Genomic DNA, 20,670 nt, shown 5'->3' on the forward strand with positions numbered 1-20,670 from the left:
GGTTGAAGCTACAGAGTCAGAAATGGGGGAAAGGGGCCTGCATTACAGCATCGCCCCTGCCTTTTTTTTTTTTTTTTTAAACGTTTATTTATTTTTGAGACAGAGACAGAGCATGAATGGGGAAGGGTCAGAGAGAGAGGGAGACACAGAATCCGAAGCAGGCTCCAGGCTCTGAGCTGTCAGCACAGAGCCCGACGCAGGGCTCAAACTCCCAGACCGCAAGATCATGACCTGAGCCAAAGTCAGATGCTTAACCGACTGAGCCACCCAGGCGCCCCTCATCGCCCCTGTCTTTATTGCAGTGGTCCATAACCTTTTCAGTGGTCATGGATCCTTTGAGAATCTGAATGAAGCAAGGAAAACAGATACAATTCCAAAGGGTTAGTGAGACCTCTGAAGCCCATCCAGGAAACCTATGAGGACTTCCTGCATTAGAGTCTCAACCCACTTTACCCTGAGTGTATTCCCCTTTCTAATGTTTTTTTATTTTTGAGAGACAGAGACAGAGCAGAGCGGGAGAGGGCAGAAGGAATGGGAGACACAGAATCTGAAGCAGGCTCCAGGCTCTGAGCTGTCTGCACAGAGCCCAATGCGGGGCTTGAATCCACAGACAGCGAGATCATGGCCTGAGCTGAAGTCAGACACAACCGACTGAGCCTCCCAGGCGCCCCTTTCATTTCTTTTCCTTTACACATGCATAGTCTGGCCAGGGAGGAAAATCCCTGAACCAGATACAAACTCCGTTTGAAAAAAAAAAAATGTTCTTGAGGCACCTGGGTGGCTCAGTTGGTTGAGCGTCCTACTTCAGCTCAGGTCATGATCTCACAGTCCATGAGTTCAAGCCCTGTGTCGGGTTCTGTGCTGATAGCTTAGAGCCTGGAGCCTGCTTCAGATTCTGTCTCCCTCTCTCTCTGCCCCTCCCCTGCTTTCTCTCTCTTTTTCTCTAAAAAATAAATAAAGATTAAAAAAAAATTTTTTTAATGTTCTTATTTTGAAATCAAGTCCAGAATTTTTGCTAATACTAGAATGAAAGTGAACTTGTTCCAAGACTAGAATGATAAACTTTACATTTCTTTTAAGAAATAACATGTATGTACAAACTGGCTTGTATAGAATTAGTCCAACCTGGCTTTAAGCACATGCCTGTGAAGGTTTGCTCAAATTGAGTCAAGCAGAGTTCTTATTAAATTGCTGGTTTAACTTTATACTCATTTGTAACGTATACTGCCTTTTTCCATCGCCGCTTATCCTGTCAAGATCCAGTTTCATTGGGAATTCACCAGTCAGTGTCATGACTCATTAAAACACTGAATTTTTTTAATGCTAACTAATAGATGTAGAAGAAATGATAGAAGATCACTGTGTTTCAACTATCATGGTAACAATTGCTTTACTTAAGAATTGTGAGTATTAAAACCACTGGATGAAAGTTTGTTGGAGAACAAGCTGTTTACACAGTCTCAAGGTATCTTCTTAACTTCAAAGGAGAAAAGGGTGCCTTTACAAAGGAAAAAATCTGGGGGATACTACCTAACCAAGTAATCCAAATTACTACCACTACTAATAGAACAAACATATGTCAGGTGCTTCCTGATGAAATATTTTAAAAAGATACTTTAAAAATCACTTATGGATTATTGCCAAAAATTTGTAACCTGAATAGTTTGTTGTTGAAACCAGCCAGCCCAAGTTGGAGAACATTTGACAACAGAATCCATTTAAATTTGAATTAGTTAAAAATTAAATAAAATTTAAAATTGAGTTTTTCAATTAGTTGTACTAGCCATATTTCAGTTGCTCAGTAGCCACACGTGGCTTCTGTTCAGATAGACAGTATTTTCGTTATTACCTCACAAAATTTTCTTAGATAGTTCAGGCTTATACTCTTCAAAAATGCAATGGCATATGAGGCACCTGTCTGGCTCAGTTGGTAGAGCATGTGAGTCTTGATCTTGGGGTCATGAGTTCAAGCTCCACATTGAGTGTAGAGCTCACTTTATTGAAAGGGGGGGGGGGGGTGATGGGGCGCCTGGGTGGCTCAGTTGGTTAAACGTCCGACTTCAGCTCGGGTCATGATCTCGCGGTCCGTGAGTTCGAGCCCCGCGTCGGGCTCTGTGCTGACAGCTCAGAGCCTGGAGCCTGTTTCAGATTCTGTGTCTCCCTCTCTCTCTGACCCTCCCCTGTTCATGCTCTGTCTCTCTCTGTCTCAAAAATAAAAATAAACGTTAAAAAAAATTTTATTAAAAAAAAAAAGAAAGCGGGGTGATAGTGATTATCAACACTGGGTTGCGGGGTGGGGCAGGTCCTCTGTGTGGCCCTAGTCTTCTGTAGCATAACTTAATCTTGCGTTTCGGCCTTGTAGGTGAAGTGTCAGACTCTGATAGCAACAGCTCCTCCTCCAGTTCAGATTCAGACTCTTCTTCAGAAGATGAAGAGTTCCATGATGGCTATGGAGAAGACCTCATGGGTGATGAGGAAGACAGGGCCCGTCTGGAGCAGATGACAGAGAAGGAGCGAGAGCAAGAACTGTTCAACCGCATAGAGAAGAGGGAGGTGTTGAAAAAAAGGTAAGGTTGTGACTTCTTAATGATAAAATAATTCTCCAAAATTCACATTTGCAGCCCATCATCCCAGGATTCAAGACTTAGAACTTCTTATGATTTCTGAGTTACATATCTGACCATCTTTTCAGCATGGTTTATGTATTTTTTTTTAAAGTCTCAAACATTAAATTGCTTTTTGATAGTCAAAAGCTGCTTCGTTGTTTTCTGAATTACTTTTGCCTTATTTAAATGGTAAAAGTTCTTCCTTATCTCATAACAGAATCTCACGGTAAAAATAAACATGCTTTGGGGCGCCTGGCTGTCTCAGTCAGTGGAGCATGTGACTCTTGATCTCGGGGTTGTGAGTTCAAGCCCCATGTTGGGTGTAGAGATTACTTAAAAAAATTTTTTTAAATAAATAAATAAACGTGCTTTTTGTCTCTAGAGATAAAATTGTCCTCAGAAGTAGGAACCTTTTCTGCCTACTTAATGTCATGAAAGAAAAACAGAATTTGTTCTGATAGCAGTTAGTTCCATTTCATCTGGGAGCCTGGGTTCCCTTGTGGAGACCATATTAAGTATAGTAAGTTATCCTAAGCAAGAATGTTTGGCTTTCAGTCAGCTGCAAGTAATAGACATTTGTTTTGAGTTTAAATGCTTCTGAGGTTACCTGTTTGGGAACAAACAGGACAGAAGAAACTGCTGGAATTGCCCAGATGGTTAGGGATGACTTAAAGTTTGTATTTCTTTACTGTAGAGAGCAGAGGGTCTTCTATAAGGCCATCAAAGCCCTATATTAAAATCACAAAGTAACTCGAGAGTAAGGGGTGGCTTATCTCCACTTGGTTTTTATATTTTTCACCTTATATGAATGAGGCAATTGACTGAGTCAGTGCCTTTTTTTAGTGACTAGAGGAAATGTTTACAGAAATGATAAATAAGATGGAAGCTCAGAGCCATACACAGAAAATTGAGATTTTTTTTTTTGTAGTTCATTTGTTCAGCTATATGACAGTGCAGTGGTGTAACTCAGTAACTTTCTCCTTTTCACTTAATAAGGCTTTATGTGGATCTCATTTAATCTTAATAACGATCTTTATATGTAAACACCATTAGCATCCCATTTTATAACCAACAGCACCAGTAGTGAGATCCTATGTTCAGTAATGAGATCCTTGTTAGGTTCTTCAACTATTGTAGGGCTGCCTCTTTTAAAAATTTTTTTGGGGGTGGCGCAGTCGGTTAAGCGTCCGACTTCAGCCAGGTCACGATCTCGCGGTCCGTGAGTTCGAGCCCCGCGTCGGGCTCTGGGCTGATGGCTCAGAGCCTGGAGCCTGTTTCCGATTCTGTGTCTCCCTCTCTCTCTGCCCCTCCCCCGTTCATGCTCTGTCTCTCTCTGTCCCAAAAATAAACGTTGAAAAAAAAAAATTTTTTTTGTTTAAGGGTGTGTAGGTAGCATAAAAGGCTCTGTGCTGACAGCAGGGAGCCCGAGTGTGGGGCTTGAACTCATAAACTGTGAGACAATGACCCAAGCCAAACTCGGACGCTCAACAGACTGAGCCACCCAGGCGCCCCAAGAGTCTTAGAGTTTTAGATCATTGATCCGTTTTTAGATCATTTTTTTATGTGTTGTGAGGTAGGCATCCAGTTTTATTCTTTGGCCTCTAGGCATCCAGTTAGTCTCAATGCCACTTGAAGAGACTCTTCCTTTCCACAGTCTTGACACACTTTTCAAAAATCAGTCCTTACATATATAGGTTTATTTGTTACCTCTCAGTTCTATTCTTTTTATCTGTATGTCTGTCTTATATGGTTTTGTTTACTGTAGCCATAGCCGTGTGGTCCATTTTTAACTTGGGAAGTGTGAGTCCTACAACTTTGCTTTTCTTTTTCAAAATTGTTTTGGCTCTGTGGGGCCCTTTGCATTTCCATATGAAATATGTAATATCAGCTTGTCCATTTCTGCAAAAGTGAAAAAAGCAGTTGGGATTTTTTACAGTTGGGAAATTGTGTTGAATCTGTATATATATCAAATTTGGAAATGTTGCCATCCTAACAATATTAACTCTTTCCATGAACCTGGTATCTTTCTACTTATTTAGGTATTCTTTAATTTCTTTAAACACTGTTTTACAGTTTTTGGTGTAGAAGGCTAGCACTTGTTAAGTTTATTCCTAAATGTTGTATTCTTTTGGATGCTATTATAAATTGAATTGTTTTCTTTGTTTCATTTTCAGATTGCTCCTTGTAATATATAGAAATACAGTTAATTATTGTATATTGATCTTTCCCTTCCAAACTTGCTGAGATCATTTATTAGTTTTTAGTAGATTCCTTTAGGTTTTCTATACATAAGATCATGTAATCTGCAAAAAAAGATAAATTTGGGGGCTTCTGGGTGGCTCAGTTGGTTAACGGTCCAATTTCAGCTTAGGTCATGATCTCACAGTTTGTGAGTTTCAGCCCTGAGTCAGGCTCTGTGCTGACAGCTGCGAGCCTGGAACCTGCTTTGGATTCTCTGTTTCTCTGTCTCTCTGCCCCTCCCCTGCTCACACTTTCTCCCTCTCTCTCCCTCTCTACCTCTCTCTCTCTCAAAAATAAATATTAAGACATTAAAATTAATTTTTAAAAATAAATTTTATTTCTTCCTTTCTAATATGAATTCCTTTTATTTTTCTTGTCCTCCTGTATCATGTTGAGGAGGAAGAGTGAGAGCATCCTTGTCTTATTCCTGATCTATGGTGGAAAGCGTTCAGTGTTTCATCATTAAGTGTTATATTACCTGTGGGTTTCTCATAGATGGCTTTTGTCCATTTGAAGAAATTCCCTTCTATTCCTAGTTTGCTGAGAGTTTTTATCAAGACAGGTTGTTGGATTTTGTCAAAAATTTTTTCTGGGTCTGTTGAGATAGTTGCGAGATTTTTGTGCTTTATTAATAATCGATATATTACAATGATTGATTTTCTTATGTTGAATCAACCTTGCATATCTGGGATAAATCCCACTTGGTCATGGTATATCATCCTTTTTATAAGTTGCTGGGTTTCATTTTCTGCTGTTTTGTTGAGTTTTATGTCAGTATTCATAAGAGATATTAAGCTATACTTTTCTTTTAATGTCATTGTCTCGTTTTGGTGTCAGGGTAATACTGGCCTCACAGAATGATTTGAGAAGTGTTTCCTCTTCTTTTTTTTTTTTGAAAGAGTTTGTGAAGAATTGGTGTTAATTCTTTTTTAAATGTTTAGGAGGATTCTTCAGGGAAACCATGTGGGCATAAGCTTTTCTTTGTGGGAAGTTTTAAAATTACTATTTCAATCTCTTCTTACAGATCAGTCTAGATTTTTCTGTTTTTTTCTTGAATCAGTTTTGATGGTTTTTGGCTTTCTAGAGATTTTTCCTATTCCATCCAAATTACCTACTGTTGCCATACAGTTGTTCATAGTGTTCCCTTATGGTATCTTTTTTATTTCTGTATGGTTGATGGTGTTGTCTCTTGTTTCGTACCTGATTTTAGTAATTTGAATCTTCTGTCGTTTTATCTGAGCCAATTTAGATAAAAGTTTATCAGTTTTGTTGATCTTTTCAAATAGCCAACTTCTGGTTTCATTGATTATCTCTATTGTACTCCAATTCCATGTTTCATTAATTCCTGCCATAATCTTTATTAATTCTTTTTTTCTGCCTGGTTTACATTTAGTTTGCTCTTCTTTTTCCACTCTGTTAAGGTACAGGTTAAGTTACTGATTTGAAATCTTTCTCCTCCTCCTCCTCCTCCTCCTCCTCCTCCTCCTCCTCCTCCTCGTTCTCCTCCTCCTCGTTCTCCTCCTCCTCGTTCTCCTCCTCCTCCTCCTCCTCCTCCTCGTTCTCCTCCTCCTCCTCCTCCTCGTTCTCCTCCTCCTCGTTCTCCTCCTCCTCCTCCTCCTCCTCCTCCTCCTCCTCTTTCTCCTCCTCCTCTTCTTCCTCTTCAAGTAAGCTCTATACCCAACATGGGGCTTGGACTCACAACCCTGAGGTCAGGAGTCATGTGCTCTACCAATTGAGCCAGCCGGCCACCATCTTATTTTTTTTTATTATTATTTTTATTTTTTATTTATTTTTTTGAGAGAGAGCATGCGTACACACACCTGAGAGTGTATGAGTGGAGGAGGGGCAGAGGGAGAGAGAAAGAGAATCTTAAGCAGTAAATTCATTAACAGATCTCTTTTATATTGCCTTATAAAAGTACATTAACAGCCTTAATTATGAATGAAAAGGACATAACAAAAGAAATTTGTGTACTGTGTTAAAAATTAAGTTAAAAAATTGACGGGGTTATTTTAAAGGGTATGGAAAGAGTTTAGTGTTTCTTATATTCCTTTATTCCTTCCATAATGTTCCTTATATTTACGTACAAAAAAATAGTTTTGTTTTATAAAAGCCTGATTTTTGTTATAGGAAAGGAGCCTAGATTACCATTTGTTAAAGACAATAGTATGTTTATTCATTATGTTTGCTGGTGTGGAGGTGGCGGTGTGGCATTTTTCCTAATGAAAGATGGAGAGTGGTGGGGTTTTTTTGCGCCCCCCTTTTTTAAGGTTTATTTATTTTTGAGAGAGAGAGACAGACAGAGACAATCCCAAGCAGCGTTCTGCACTGTCAGCACAGAACGCAATGTGGAGCCTCGAACTCACGAACTGTGACAACCAGACCTGAGCCAAAATAAGGGGGCGGACACTCAACCAAATGAGCCACCTAAGCACCCCTTGCTTTTGTTTTTGTTTAAAGATTTTATTTTTAAGTAATCTCCATACTCAACATAGGGCTTGAACTTACAACCCGGAGATCAAGAGTCTCACACTCTACTGACTGGGCCAGCCAGGCATCCCAAGAATGGTGTTTTTAAGATACAGCCTTTTCCTGAACACCTTTAAAATTTGACAGTGGCTCTCTGTGGTTTCATTCTGTTTCCAATAGGACATCATTACACTTATCCAGAAATCAACTGTTATGTGAAGGTTGAAGAAGAGCTATGTGTTACCAACAGGATACAACAGTATCCTAAATATTTTCTCTGATTTTAAGTCTATTCCAACTTAATGCTTTCAACTATGTTTGGTGTACTTAGGTTCAATATTTTTAATGTACTTATGAGGAACATTGGAGTTTTCTTGCAGGAAACCAAAAGTTTAACTCCTTCCCCCTAGGTAGTTCCTTTCTCGTATCTAATAGAAATCAGTTTTTGTAAATATTTCATTGCCATCTAAAAACCAAATACCTTTTAACCAGATTTGAAATCAGGAAAAAACTAAAAACAGCCAAAAAGAAAGAAAAGAAAGAAAAAAAGAAAAAACAAGAAGAGGAGCAGGAAAAGAAAAAGCTGACACAGATTCAAGAATCTCAGGTAGGAAATTCAGTGGTTCTTGCTTACCCAAAAAAATAAACCTCTGCTTTGAGTGTGTGTGTATGTAAAAGATGGTTTTATTTTTTTTAATGGTTTTATATAAATCAGCCTAGTTCAATTAGTGCAAGACTTGTCTTCATCTTATAGGTTCATTAATCTCTGGACATACCATTTCACCATTAGCTGTGCTGTTCAATTCCTCAGGAATTGTTTACTCAAGTCTGCGTTTAAAAAAGGAACTCACTGCTGGGTGGGCATCCCTTAAGGGAAAGTTGATAAACGTCCTGTCCCAGGTAGCCAGATTGGTTATGATGTTCACTCAGGTATATGTCATCCTGGACTTGGTAATAAATGTAGCTGTGAAAATTAGTCGTCTCTACATTCATCACAAAAAGCTTTGTTGACAGTGTCAAAAAAAAATATTAGCTGTGATCTAGGGCGTCCTTCCAGAAAGTGTTTATTCCTATAATTCTTAGGTTTTCTGATTGTCGGGCAGGTAAGACGGGGGCTGATTTTACTGCTCTATTCTCTTTTTCCACTAGGGGATGCTCTCTCCCCTTAAACAAGCTTCAGTTTCTAGAGCCAGTATAGATTCACATTGGAAAATGGAATGATTAATCGTTAGGTATAGAGAATGTTGTCATTAGCTCTTAATAAAAAGAGCCATCCTACATATTTTTCCCTTCCCAGGTAACATCCCACAACAAGGAACGGCGTTCCAAACGGGATGAGAAACTAGATAAGAAATCTCAAGCCATGGAAGAGCTAAAAGCAGAGCGAGAAAAACGAAAGAACAGAACAGGTCAGTGGGGAAAATGTTGTAATGGCTACTCTGTGTCTCTCATTGTATGATTTGACTTTTTGGTGCCCATTTTTATGTCTCCCCCTTTTAGGACACCCCCCCTTTTTAGCTTTTTTTTTTTTTTTTTTTTTTTAATTTGAGAGAGAGAGAAAGAAAGAGAGAACCAGGGGGGGAGGGATAGAGGAGGACAGAAGATCCCAAGCAGAATCCCACTGACAACAGAGAGCTCAATGCTGGGCTCGAATTCACAAACCATGAAGTCAGGACCTGAGCGGGAGTCAGACACTTAACCGACTGAGCCACCCAGGCGCCCCCCATTTTAGCTTTTTATTATGGAAAATGCTGAACACATACAGAGAATAGTATAATGAACCTCCATGAACCCATCATCCAGCTTCAACAATCAACTCATCACCAATCTTGTTAAATCTATACTCCCCTCTTTTATTGGGTTATTTTGAAGTAAATCACAGCATCATTGTATTTCACCCATAAATATTTCCATATGTGGCTTTAAAAGATAAAGACTCTTGTTTTAAGCATACTACAATATCCTTATCACATGTAAAAAATAGTAACAGTGACTCTCAGTATTCTCAATTATCTAGTCAGTGTTCAAATTTCTCAGTTGTTGTATCATTAATACGAATTTGGTTGTTTGAATCAGGATCTTAAACAAAATCCACACATTGTGATTTGTGAATATGTCCCTGAAGTCACTTAATCTGTATAGATTTTCCTATACATCTCTTTTTTTCCCCCTTGCAGCCTATTTTGAAGAAACTAGGTCATTTGTTCTATAGTTTCTCAGATGCTGGGTGCATCCCATCGGTGGTATTAAATGCATTGCTCTAATCTCTTGAATTTCCTGTAATTTCTAGTTAGAAAACTGGACAAATTCAGACTTGTTCTGTTTCTGTTTTTGTTTTTTGGGGGAAGGCTAAGTTTTAGGTGGTGCTACATTCTTCCATCAGGAGACACATAATATCTGATTGTCTCTCATTTTATGATATTACCAGCTCTATCACTTACCTTTTACCACAATAATGTGAAATGAAAGACTATTCCAAACTCGTAAGTACTCATTTGCTCCTGCTCATGCATCTGCAGTTCATCAGAGGGTTGCCTGATGTACAAGTTAGCCTGGATTGTCTCCAGGCTGCAGGTTGGGACCAGGTCTGTTATACCTATCTGTTTTTCCTCTGACCTCGGGCACATTTTTCTCATGATGATGATACCTAGGGCACATTCTTCTCATGGTGATGGCAGAAGTGTAATAGGGGCAGGCAGAAACATGAGATGCTACTTAAGACCTTAGACTTGGAATTGGCAGGCACAGTGTCAGGTGTGTGCATGTTTTATTGGCCAAAGCATGTCACATGACCAGGCCCATCATTAATGGCTGGGAGGACTATCAAGACATATGGCAAAGGGCATGGGTACAGAGAAGGGTGAAGAATTGGAAATAGTCGTACATTCTTTCCCCACAGCCACTGATAATCATTACCTAGCTGTTTTAATACATTATGAGTTACAAAATGATGATATTCTAATCTGTTATTCTTTCTTCATTTATTGTCTTCTTTCTTCACTTACCTCTGTAAACTTCTCATCAGCTCTTTAGTTATCATCAGGAACATTTTGTGTAGGAAAGGCAGAATAAATGGTTGATTTTTCTCCCCCTTTATTTACTAGTTTTCAACAGATTGAGATAGTACCTCAGCAACTTCCAGAGGTGACCAACGAGGTTTGTTTGCTTATTTTGAATATCCTTGTGAACTAATGGATTTAAACATACTTTTGTGTATTTTAATCCATTGCAATTATTATGTATTCTCAAATTGTCCCATCTTAGGGGCATCTGGGTGGCTCAGTAGGCTGAGCGTCCGACTCTTGATTTCAGCTAAGATCATGATCCCAGGGTTGTGGAATCAAGCCCCCCGTCGGGCTCCATGCTCAGCATAAGATTCTCTCTCTGTCTCTCTCTCCCTCCCTCTCCCTCCTCCTCTCCCTCCTCTCCCCCACTCATGCTCCTCTTGAGTGCTCATGCTACTGGATTGGTGGTGATTTCTAAGCCTTTTCAGTACACAGAGGTTGGATCTTTTTTCAAAGATAAATTTTATCCTTGTGAGCTTCATACTGATAAGTCCATTTCAGAATCAGAAAGCAGAAGTTTGTTTTGTTTTGTTTTGTTTTGTTTTGTTTTGTTTATAACTGTGTTATTGAGATATAACAAAGGTGGTATACTGTTTACTCATTTAAAGTGTACCAGGCAGTGGCTTTTAGTATATTCACAGAGCTGTGCAATAAAACTCCATAAACTTTACAATGTTTCATTACCCCAAAAAGAGACCTCCTATCCTTTAGCCATCACCACCCCCCAGACCTATCACTCCCCAGTCTTAGTCAACCTCTAATTGGCTTTCTGTCTCTGTAGAGTTGCCTATTGTGGACATTTCATATAATTAGAATCCTATGACATACAGTCTTTTGTGTCTGGCTTTTTTCACTTGGCATAATTTTTTCCAGATTTATTCATGTGGTAATATACATTGATTCATTAATGAATATATGCGTTTTGTTTATCCATTCACCTGTTGATGAACATTTGGGTTCTTTCCACTTTTTGACTATTAAGGATAATGCTTCTGTAAGCACTTGAGTATAAGTCATTGGGTAGACATATGTTTTCATTTCTCTTGGGTATTTACTTACGAGTAGAATTGTTGAAGCATATGGTAGCTCTGTGTTTGAGAAACTGCCAGACTCTTTTCCAAAGAGGCTTCACCATTTTGCATTCCCACCAGCAATGTATAAAGGTTCTACTTTTTCCACATCTTTACCAGGACTTGATTGTCTTTCTGAATATAAGCCATCTTAGTGGGTATAAAGTGGTACTTCAGGGGCACCTGGGTGGTTCAGTCAGCTAAGCGTCTGATTTCAGCTCCGGTCATAATGTCGATGTTTGTGAGTTCGAGCTCCACGTCAGGCTCTGTGCTGACAGCTCATAGCCTGGAGCCTGCTTTGAATTCTGTGTCTCCCTCTCTCACTGCCCCGTCCCAGCTCGCTCTCTCTCTCTTCCACTCAAAAATAAATAAACATTAAAAAAATTTCTTGGGGCGCCTGGGTGGCGCAGTCGGTTAAGCGTCCGACTTCAGCCAGGTCACGATCTCGCGGTCCGTGAGTTCGAGCCCCGCGTCGGGCTCTGGGCTGATGGCTCAGAGCCTGGAGCCTGTTTCCGATTCTGTGTCTCCCTCTCTCTCTGCCCCTCCCCCGTTCATGCTCTGTCTCTCTCTGTCCCTAAAATAAATAAACGTTGAAAAAAAAAAAAAAAATTTTTAAAAAAAAAAATTTCTTGGGGGTGCCTGTGTGGCTCAGTTGGTTGAGCATCTGACTTTGGCTCAGGTCATGATCTCACAACTTGTGAGTTCAAGCCCCGTGTCAGGCATGGAGCCTGCTTCGGATTCTGTGTCTCCCTCTCTCTCTGCCCCTTCCCCACTCGCATTTAGTCTCTCTGTCTCTCAAAAATAAATAAAACAAAATTTTTTTTTAATTTTTTTAATAAAAATAAAAAACAAAGTGGTGTTTCATGTGGTTTTGATTTGCATTTTCGTAATGATTAGTGCTTTTGAGCATCTTTTCATGCACTTATTGACCATTAGGGTATCTTTTTTTTTTTTTTTTTTTTTTTTCAACGTTTATTTTTTGGGACAGAGAGAGACAGGGCATGAACGGGGAGGGGCAGAGAGAGAGGGAGACACAGAATCGGAAACAGGCTCCAGGCTCTGAGCCATCAGCCCAGAGCCCGACGCGGGGCTCGAACTCACGGACCGCGAGATCGTGACCTGGCTGAAGTCGGACGCTCAACCGACTGCGCCACCCAGGCGCCCCAGGGTATCTTTTTTTGATAAAGTGTCTGTTCAAGTCCTTTATCCATTTTTTGTTTCAATTTGTTTAGAGCATGGTCATGGGGGAGAGGCAAAGAGAATCCCAAGCAGGGTCCCTGCCCAGGGCTCCATCTCACAACCTGTGAGATCATGACCTGAGCCAAAAACAAGAGTTAGATGCTTAACCCACTGAGCCACCCAGGCACCCTTTTTGCCCATTTTTTAATGGGCAAAGTTTTTTAATCAAGTTCTTAGTTTTTTGTTGTAAGTTTTTCAAATGTTTTGAATATTAATCCCTTATCAGATGTATGATTTGCAAATATTTTCTTCCATTCTTTAGGTTTCTTTTCACTCTTTTTTTAAAAAAAATTTTTTTAATGTTTATTTATTTTTGAGACAGAGACAGAGCATGAATGGGGGAGGGTCAGAGAGAGAGGGAGACACAGAATCCGAAGCAGGCTCCAGGCTCTGAGCTGTCAGCACAGAGCCCGACACGGGGCTCGAACTCAAGGACCATGAGATCATGACCTGAGCCAAAGTTGGACACTTAACCGACTGAGCCACCCAGGCGCCCCGGTTTCTTTTTATTCTTGATGGTATCCTTAAGTGGATACAGTTTTTAATTTTGATGAAGTATAATTTATCTTAAATTTTTTTCTTTTGTTGCTTGTGTTTTTGGTGTCATATCTAAGAAATCATTGCCAAATCCAAAGTCATGAAGCTTTCCCCTATGCTTTCTTCTAAGTTTTATAGTTTTAGTTCTTACATTTACCTTTGATTCACATATGGTGTAAAGTAAGGATCTAACTTCATTTTCTTTTCTTTCTGTTTTGTTTTTTTTGTTTTGTTTTTTTGGTTTTTTGGTTTTTTTGCACACGGTATATCCAATTTTCCCAGCACCACTTTTCAAAAAGTATCAACCCCATTCAGTGGTTTTGACACCCTTGTCGTAAATCACTTGACCATATATGCAAGGTTTTCTTTCTGGGCTATTTCATTGATCTATATGTCTGTCTTTTGAATGCATTTTAAAGTTACCTGTTACAGTTCCATATTTGTGTGATTGTGCTCTCAGTTGAATACTGTATTTCATTTTGCTCGTGATATGTAGAGGTAACTTTTTATTATTATTTTGTTCCATGATTACATGAAATACAAGGTTCTAGGGGCATCTATCTGGCTCAGTCAGTAGAGCATGGCTCTTGATCTCAGGGTTGTGAGTTCATGCTCCATGTTGGGTGTAGAGCTTACTTTAAAAAAAAAAAAAAAAGTGGGAGGTGCCTGGGTGGCTCAGTTGGTTGAGCGTCCTTCTCTTGATTTCTCCTCAGGTCATGATCCCAGGGTCATGGGATTGAGTCCCACTTCGGACTCCACACTAAGTATGGAGCCTGCTTAAGATTCTCTCTCTCTCCCTCTGTCCCACTTCCCATTCACGTGCATGCTATCTCTCTAAAAAAATTTTGAAAGAAGGAAAGAAATACAGGGTTCCAAATCAAAGCCTCAAAGCTACTAAACAAGGTATTATTCAAAGAAGTTTAATATCTATACCTTTCTGTTTCACCCTTGGCCTCCCTTCTGTAACAGGCAACCACTTAAAAATTTTTTTTTATATTCTTCCTTTTTTATTTTTAAATAAAAGAACACAGATTCACCTTCCATCTTAAGTTAATGGTAGCTCACCATACATTCCTAACTATTCCTTAGTTTTTATGTCACACGTGTGTTTGGTAGACTACCTGTTTTGTTTTGTTTTGTTTTTGAAAGTTCTTTTCCTTCTGTTTCAGGTCACTTTTCTTTTTTTCATGTTTTAATGATTTTTTGAGAGAGTGAGTACAAGCGGGGGAGGGGCAGAGAGAGGGCGAGAGAGGAGGACAGAGCATCCTCAGCAGGCCCAGAGCCCAACTTGGGGCTCGAACTCACAAAATGTGAGATCGTGACCTGAACTGAAGTCAGATACTCAACCAACTGAGCCACCCGGGTGCCCTGTTTTGCTTTTTTCAAGTTTTATTTCAGTAATCTCTGCACCCAACATGGGGCTCAAACTAATGACCCTGAGAACAAGAGTCTCACGCTCCTCTGACTGAGCCAGCCAGGCACCCCTAGACTACCTATTTTTATAAATAGAATTTTATTGGAAAGCAGCAGTGCCCATTTGTTTCATAATTGTTTGTAGCTGCTTTTTTTTTTTTTTTTTTTTAATGTTCGTTTATTTTTGAGAGAGAGTGTGCAAACGAGGGAGGGGCAGAGAGAGAAGGAGATAGAAAGAAGACTTGAAGCAGGCTCTGGGCTGACAACAGTGAGCCCATTGCAGGGCTGTAACTCAAACCATGAGATCACAACCTGAGCTGAAGTTGGTGCTCAACTGACTGAACCACCCAGGCACTCCGTCTATAGCTGGTTTTTATCTACAGCTGCAAAGTTGAGTAGTTGAAATAGTGACCACATGAAGCACAAACCTAAAGTATCTACTGTCTGCCCCTCCAAAAAATATTTTCTGACTCAGGATTTAGTGTGATGGCTTGTTCCTTTTTTATAGCTGCATAGTGGTCCATTTGGGTGGCTGTACTAGAGGTGATTCAGCCATTCCCCTGTGCAGACATTTGGGTTGTTACAAAAGACCACTTTAAATTGAAAGTAAAGTTTTTCTCCAAGACCCTCTAAAGACATCATAAAATTTTTCCCCATCTTTCTTGCCCATCTTTAGGTGTCTTGAGTGTAATAACAGACACCTGTGCATAGAGTTGGTGACGCTTTCTGCCCACTTAGCAACAAGCATCCAGCCCCTTTTTTTGTCTGTTGAGGCTTGTGCCTGAATGATTTAACTCTCGTTTAACTCGCCTCTGTATATAACCCAAGTAATCACAGTGCAATCCACAGAGGACAGGGCTCCATGTCCCAGTTCTTTTTCAGGTATGAAAGATGTTTCAGTTTCTTATTGAGAGAACATGGGTAAACATTTCCCCTTTGATTTTAGCCGAGCTCCTCGCTAAAAAACAGCCATTAAAAACCAGTGAGGTGTACTCTGATGATGAGGAAGAGGAAGAGGATGACAAGTCCAGTGAAAAGTCAGACCGCTCATCCAGAACATCGTCATCTGATGAAGAAGAGGAGTAAGCTGTGTATATTTTGGTCTAGTAGTCAGGATTAGGTGGGTTCTTTGGGAAGAAGCTTAGTGTAGTTTCCAAAATCGTCTTGTTTGGATGGTGAACTTTGATTTGGTTTAGCACCTTCAATTGCAGAGCTGAGTTCCCCAAAAAATATGCTCCTGCCTTTGGCTCTTAGCTAACTGCACCCCTGGACATTTTGTCTGGGCCTGGCAGGTAGGAACTGACTTCATGTCATCCTCAGACCGTCTTGGAGCTTCCATTTGTTTTCTTACTCTGATAGGTTATCTGGGATGACCACGTCATTGAAGACAGTTCACAGTACCATTAGGAACAGGATTCTATTACCACTCTTTCCTGTTGCTTCGGTGGTTAATCACATGTACTTTGGTCAAGTCAAGTCTTAAGAAACGGTAGTATTTATGTATCTTGATCTGTTTTTATGAGGAACACTTTTCTCAGTGTCCTTTATTCCTCACAGGAAAGAAGAGATCCCTCCCAAATCACAACCCGTCTCCTTACCCGAGGAATTGAATCGGGTTCGATTATCACGGCATAAGCTGGAACGTTGGTGTCACATGCCCTTCTTTGCTAAAACTGTCACAGGATGTTTTGTACGGATTGGCATTGGAAACCACAACAGCAAACCAGTTTACCGGGTTGGTGTTTCTTTCCTGGACAATTGTCCGTGTTTTAAATATAATGATTCTCAACTGGAATAGGAGCTGCTGAATGACACAGATCTGTCACTTTTCTGCCACCATTTAATGGGAAAATAGACTCTAATTGAGACGCCCATAGAATAATGACAGTCTGAGGTGACCAGAGATCCTGCATGAACTATAGACGGTCTTTGGAGCCCAAAGGTGGGGGGGTTTGGATTTAGAATAATTTTATTTCCCTTCCATATAAAAGCAAGAAGGGAAACAGCAAGAAGGGAGTATTCATTGGTTGTTACATAATCTGGAAGCTTTGTTCATTTGAAAAATAAATAAATGAAAAATTTCCATGTTACATACCAAGAGACTTCTGAAACAGAATTATATTGAGGTTTAAAAACAAAAACACAAAAAAACCACCCTCTGACCTAATAGAGGTGGTTTTGTGAGTTCTGGCACTGCTTCTGTGATCTGGATGGCTGGAACATAGCTGTTTGATGTTTTTTCTTTTTGTTTTTGTTTGTTTTATCCTGGGTTGTATGGTTTTAATATGTGTTTACCTCCTTCTGTGAGGACCAGCAGCCATGCCACATCCCGGAAAGCTTGACAAACAGAAACTGACCTCCATGGTCTTCATGTTTGATTGATAACACTGACCTCTGAAATCCCAAGTGTATCCCCTTAGTAAGGGAGGACTGGGTCAGAGGGGAAGCTCCTAATGGGCCCTGCCAGGCTAACCACCTCCTCTCCTGGCGCTCACTCACTCTGTGCGTGGGGCGCCTGGTGCTTGGCCATCTGGGTTGTAAACCTGAGGATGGTGCCCAGAACGCCTGGCAGCTGTGGGCTCCTCTTAGTGCAGGGTCACTCTTTGTAGTTAGGTCAGGAGAGCCAGAGAGAGTGATGTGGAGAGCTCTGAAAGAGTCTGTTTTTAACTGGTGTCTCTGTCCTTTCACTTAGGTGGCTGAGATCACGGGTGTTGTGGAAACCGCCAAGGTCTACCAGCTTGGTGGCACCAGAACAAACAAAGGGCTACAGCTACGGTAGGGGAGGTGCGGCGGCGGCAGCCTCAGCACAGGCACTGCCTGTTGGAGCTGTTGTTCTCTCCCAGTGTGACGTTTCTTGTTACAGTAAATTTCTGTTGTGCCCAGTGGGGACTTAGAGGGGAAACTTATATTCTGCCTTTGCCCGTAGGGAAAGGTAGGGTGTCTCCCTCTCACAGGGGAGATCCGGGACAAGACGTGGTGGGACATAGAGAAGGAAAATGTCAAGCTCCCCTCATCCCAGAGCCCTGCAGGCATTTCCTTGGTGACCGTGGTCAGGAGGCTTGCTTCTATTTCTGGCTGTCACTAACCTCATCATCTGACAGGTCAAGCCACCTTTCAGGACTTCGTTTCTCTTCAGTAACATATTTACTGAGTGCTTGCTATCCGCCACTGTTCTGGGCATCAGGATAGAGGCAGAAACAAAGTAGAAACATGAAAATCCCTGCCCTCTTAGAGCCTGAAAATTCTAGGCTCTAATATTTCCTATATGAAAAGGAATAGAAGTAGTTTGCCAGGATCACTGAAAATAACAGATAATAGACCCAGCTGTAGCATGGCCTAATTTGGTCTCTGTGGTCTCCATTCTCTTCTCCTGGCACTGTCATCTTTCTTGGTCTTCTTGAAAAGGGCCAGTTGGGGGGCACCTGAGCAGCTCAGTCGGTTAAGTATCGGACTTCAGCTGAGGTCATGATCTTAGAGTTTGTGAGTTCGAGCCCCGTGTCGGTCTCTGTGCTGTCAGCTCAGAGCCTGGAGCCTACTTCAGATTCTGTGTCTCCCTCTCTCTCTGCCACTCCCCCACTCTCACTCTGTCTCTCTCTCTCTCAAAAAAAAAATAAGTAAACATTAAAAAAAAAATTTTTTTAAAGCAGTTTCTTTCTAAGGAATGGAATTTCCTTGTCATTCAAATATCTACATAGTATTTCATATTCTCGCTGCCAGTTGATTGTAACATTTTAAAAAAAACAAGTCGTTTTGTTGTTGTTTTTTTTTTCCAGTGGTAGCTGTGATTCTTTATCCTGGCTGCCCATTAAACAGCCTGGGAGGTATTGTTTGTTTAATTTCATTGCCTGGTTCCTACTCCCAGAGATTCTGATTCAGTTGAGCTAGAGTGATGCTTTGGCATTAGAGTTTTTAGGTCTTCCTAGATGATTAGATGATTGGAATTTCTAGATCTTCCTAGATGATTCTAAAGGGCAGATAGGATTGAGAACCACAGAGATAGGTGGTTCACAGTCTGGTAGGGTTGTTTTGCTGGTACTGCAGTTAACATACCCATTCTTGGAGATGCTTTCTCTTTTTTATGTAGGCATGGCAATGACCAACGAGTGTTCCGCCTAGAGTTTGTCTCAAACCAGGAATTCACTGAAAGTGAATTCATGAAGTGGAAAGAGGCGGTAAGTGGATAGATAGCACCTACCAATTGTTCATGAAGACCCTGAGAAAGTCTCTAAAATCCCTTAATAAGCTTTTATCGTGTTTTGGTCTAGATGTTCTCTGCTGGCATGCAGTTGCCCACTCTAGATGAAATCAATAAGAAGGAATTGTCTATTAAAGAAGCTCTTAATTATAAATTCAATGATCAGGACATTGAAGAGGTAAGAAACCTGGTACCCCAGAGATTGGAGGTTCAGTAAGAACCAGTGTTAGAGAAGATCATGACTTTCTTTTCTTTCCCTATATCTTGATATGTTTAACTCTGCATAAGGATTGCATAAGGATGAGAGAATATTGATATTACTACTTTATTTATAATTCATTAAGATTTTCTCTATACGCTCTCATTTGAAATCCTAGAGTAAAGACGTGTATTTAGAGTTCAAGGATCTGTATTCTGCTAGGCTTGGTCCTTCATGAGTTTCCTTTCTCCAAAACATTTTGGTAAAATTCTTTGATCTCTGTTCTCTTGGACAGTGGCTAGCCTTACAGTACCAGGTCCCTGGGCTGCTGCTGTTTATTGGTGCATGTTCCTTCAGACTGTCCCAGAAGAATCTCCGTGACCCTGGAAGCAGCATAGTATCCCTTGGAATGAACTCGCTTTCTCTCTCTGGGGCATGACACTGCTGTAGGAAGAGCAGCCCCCTCTTAACTAGCTGCTTGCCTCCAAAATGGGCTCATTTAGCCTGTCTACAAAACTAGTTTAGGAATACCTCACTGCTGGTATCTCCTCTCTGGTACAGATTGTAAAAGAGAAAGAAAGGTTCAGGAAAGCTCCACCCAACTATGCTATGAAGAAGACTCAGCTGCTAAAGGAAAAGGTGAGGACTTGCATTTGAACCTCTTTCCTTATCCTGAAAGGTGTAGAAATCAGACTTGTTCATCCTCTGCTAAGTTAGTGGTGGCAGGATTGGGGGGAAATGCTGGGCTCCAGCATAAGCAACACAGGGCTTTCCAGGCAGTGAGGCAGCATCCCTTGGCCATTTTCCTTTCTATAAATTGAAATTGATTGTGTCTGTTCTGTTCCCCTTACTTTCTAGAAAGTCCCTTTAGTTTCGTGTGTAATAAGACAGAACCCAGGGTAATATCAGCACTGGGTCTGAACAAATGATACTGCCAAACCCAGCTGAGGTGGGTGGCTTTCCATTCTTCACATCACGATGGGGTGAGCCTTGTTAGGGTGAGTCAGCCCCATGGGGCCTGGGTTCCAAGGTTAATGTTAGATATTGCTGCAACCGGGGGCCCAGAGCCAGATAGCTATATGACAAGGTGTTACTACTGTAATAAGAATTATACCTTGCATTTGTAAAGTTTGTTTTCAGCGTTCTTTCATATCTCCTGTCATTTGTTCACTGCGTGAGATGTCTTGCCTGTGCTGAAAGTAAGGGGATACTTGTTACAGAGCCAGTCATAGCCAAAAACTCACACTTCTCTCTTGTGCAGGCCATGGCTGAGGACCTGGGGGATCAGGACAAGGCCAAACAAATCCAAGACCAGCTGAATGAGCTAGAGGAACGGGCAGAGGCCCTGGACCGCCAGCGGACCAAGAACATATCTGCCATCAGGTGTGTTACAGATCTGTTTTGGTTGGGCTCCTATCCCGGACCCACAGACCTTGCCACAGTTATCAGGTGAGCCCGTGGCCTTGCACATGCTGTGCTTGCACTGGCTGGATGAGGCTCCGGGGTCAGGGGTCAGGGCTCAGTGGTTCCCTCCCTCCTTCCCCAACCGACTGACTCACCCTTTTACTCACCCACAGTTACATCAACCAGCGGAACCGGGAGTGGAACATCGTAGAGTCTGAGAAGGCCCTTGTGG

The 20,670-nt window shown here is 41.0% G+C and overlaps 1 protein-coding gene across 1 annotated transcript in view; it reads left to right on the forward strand.

The window, feature by feature from the left end:
- Positions 1-20,670, forward strand: part of RTF1 (RTF1 homolog, Paf1/RNA polymerase II complex component) — a 52,093-nt gene that overhangs the window by 26,856 nt on the left and 4,567 nt on the right. The window contains exons 4-14 of the mRNA XM_025919714.2: positions 2,363-2,567; positions 7,809-7,923; positions 8,614-8,725; positions 15,587-15,722; positions 16,198-16,375; positions 17,333-17,415; positions 18,725-18,812; positions 18,906-19,013; positions 19,596-19,673; positions 20,296-20,417; positions 20,612-20,669. Coding sequence (XP_025775499.1) covers positions 2,363-2,567; positions 7,809-7,923; positions 8,614-8,725; positions 15,587-15,722; positions 16,198-16,375; positions 17,333-17,415; positions 18,725-18,812; positions 18,906-19,013; positions 19,596-19,673; positions 20,296-20,417; positions 20,612-20,669 — 1,283 coding nt within the window. The remainder of the gene's footprint in view (positions 1-2,362; positions 2,568-7,808; positions 7,924-8,613; positions 8,726-15,586; positions 15,723-16,197; positions 16,376-17,332; positions 17,416-18,724; positions 18,813-18,905; positions 19,014-19,595; positions 19,674-20,295; positions 20,418-20,611; position 20,670) is intronic.

This window comes from Puma concolor, chromosome B3 (assembly GCF_028749965.1).
Source record: "Puma concolor isolate L17-30 chromosome B3, mPumCon1.1.hap2, whole genome shotgun sequence".
Taxonomy (NCBI): Eukaryota; Metazoa; Chordata; class Mammalia; order Carnivora; family Felidae; genus Puma; species Puma concolor.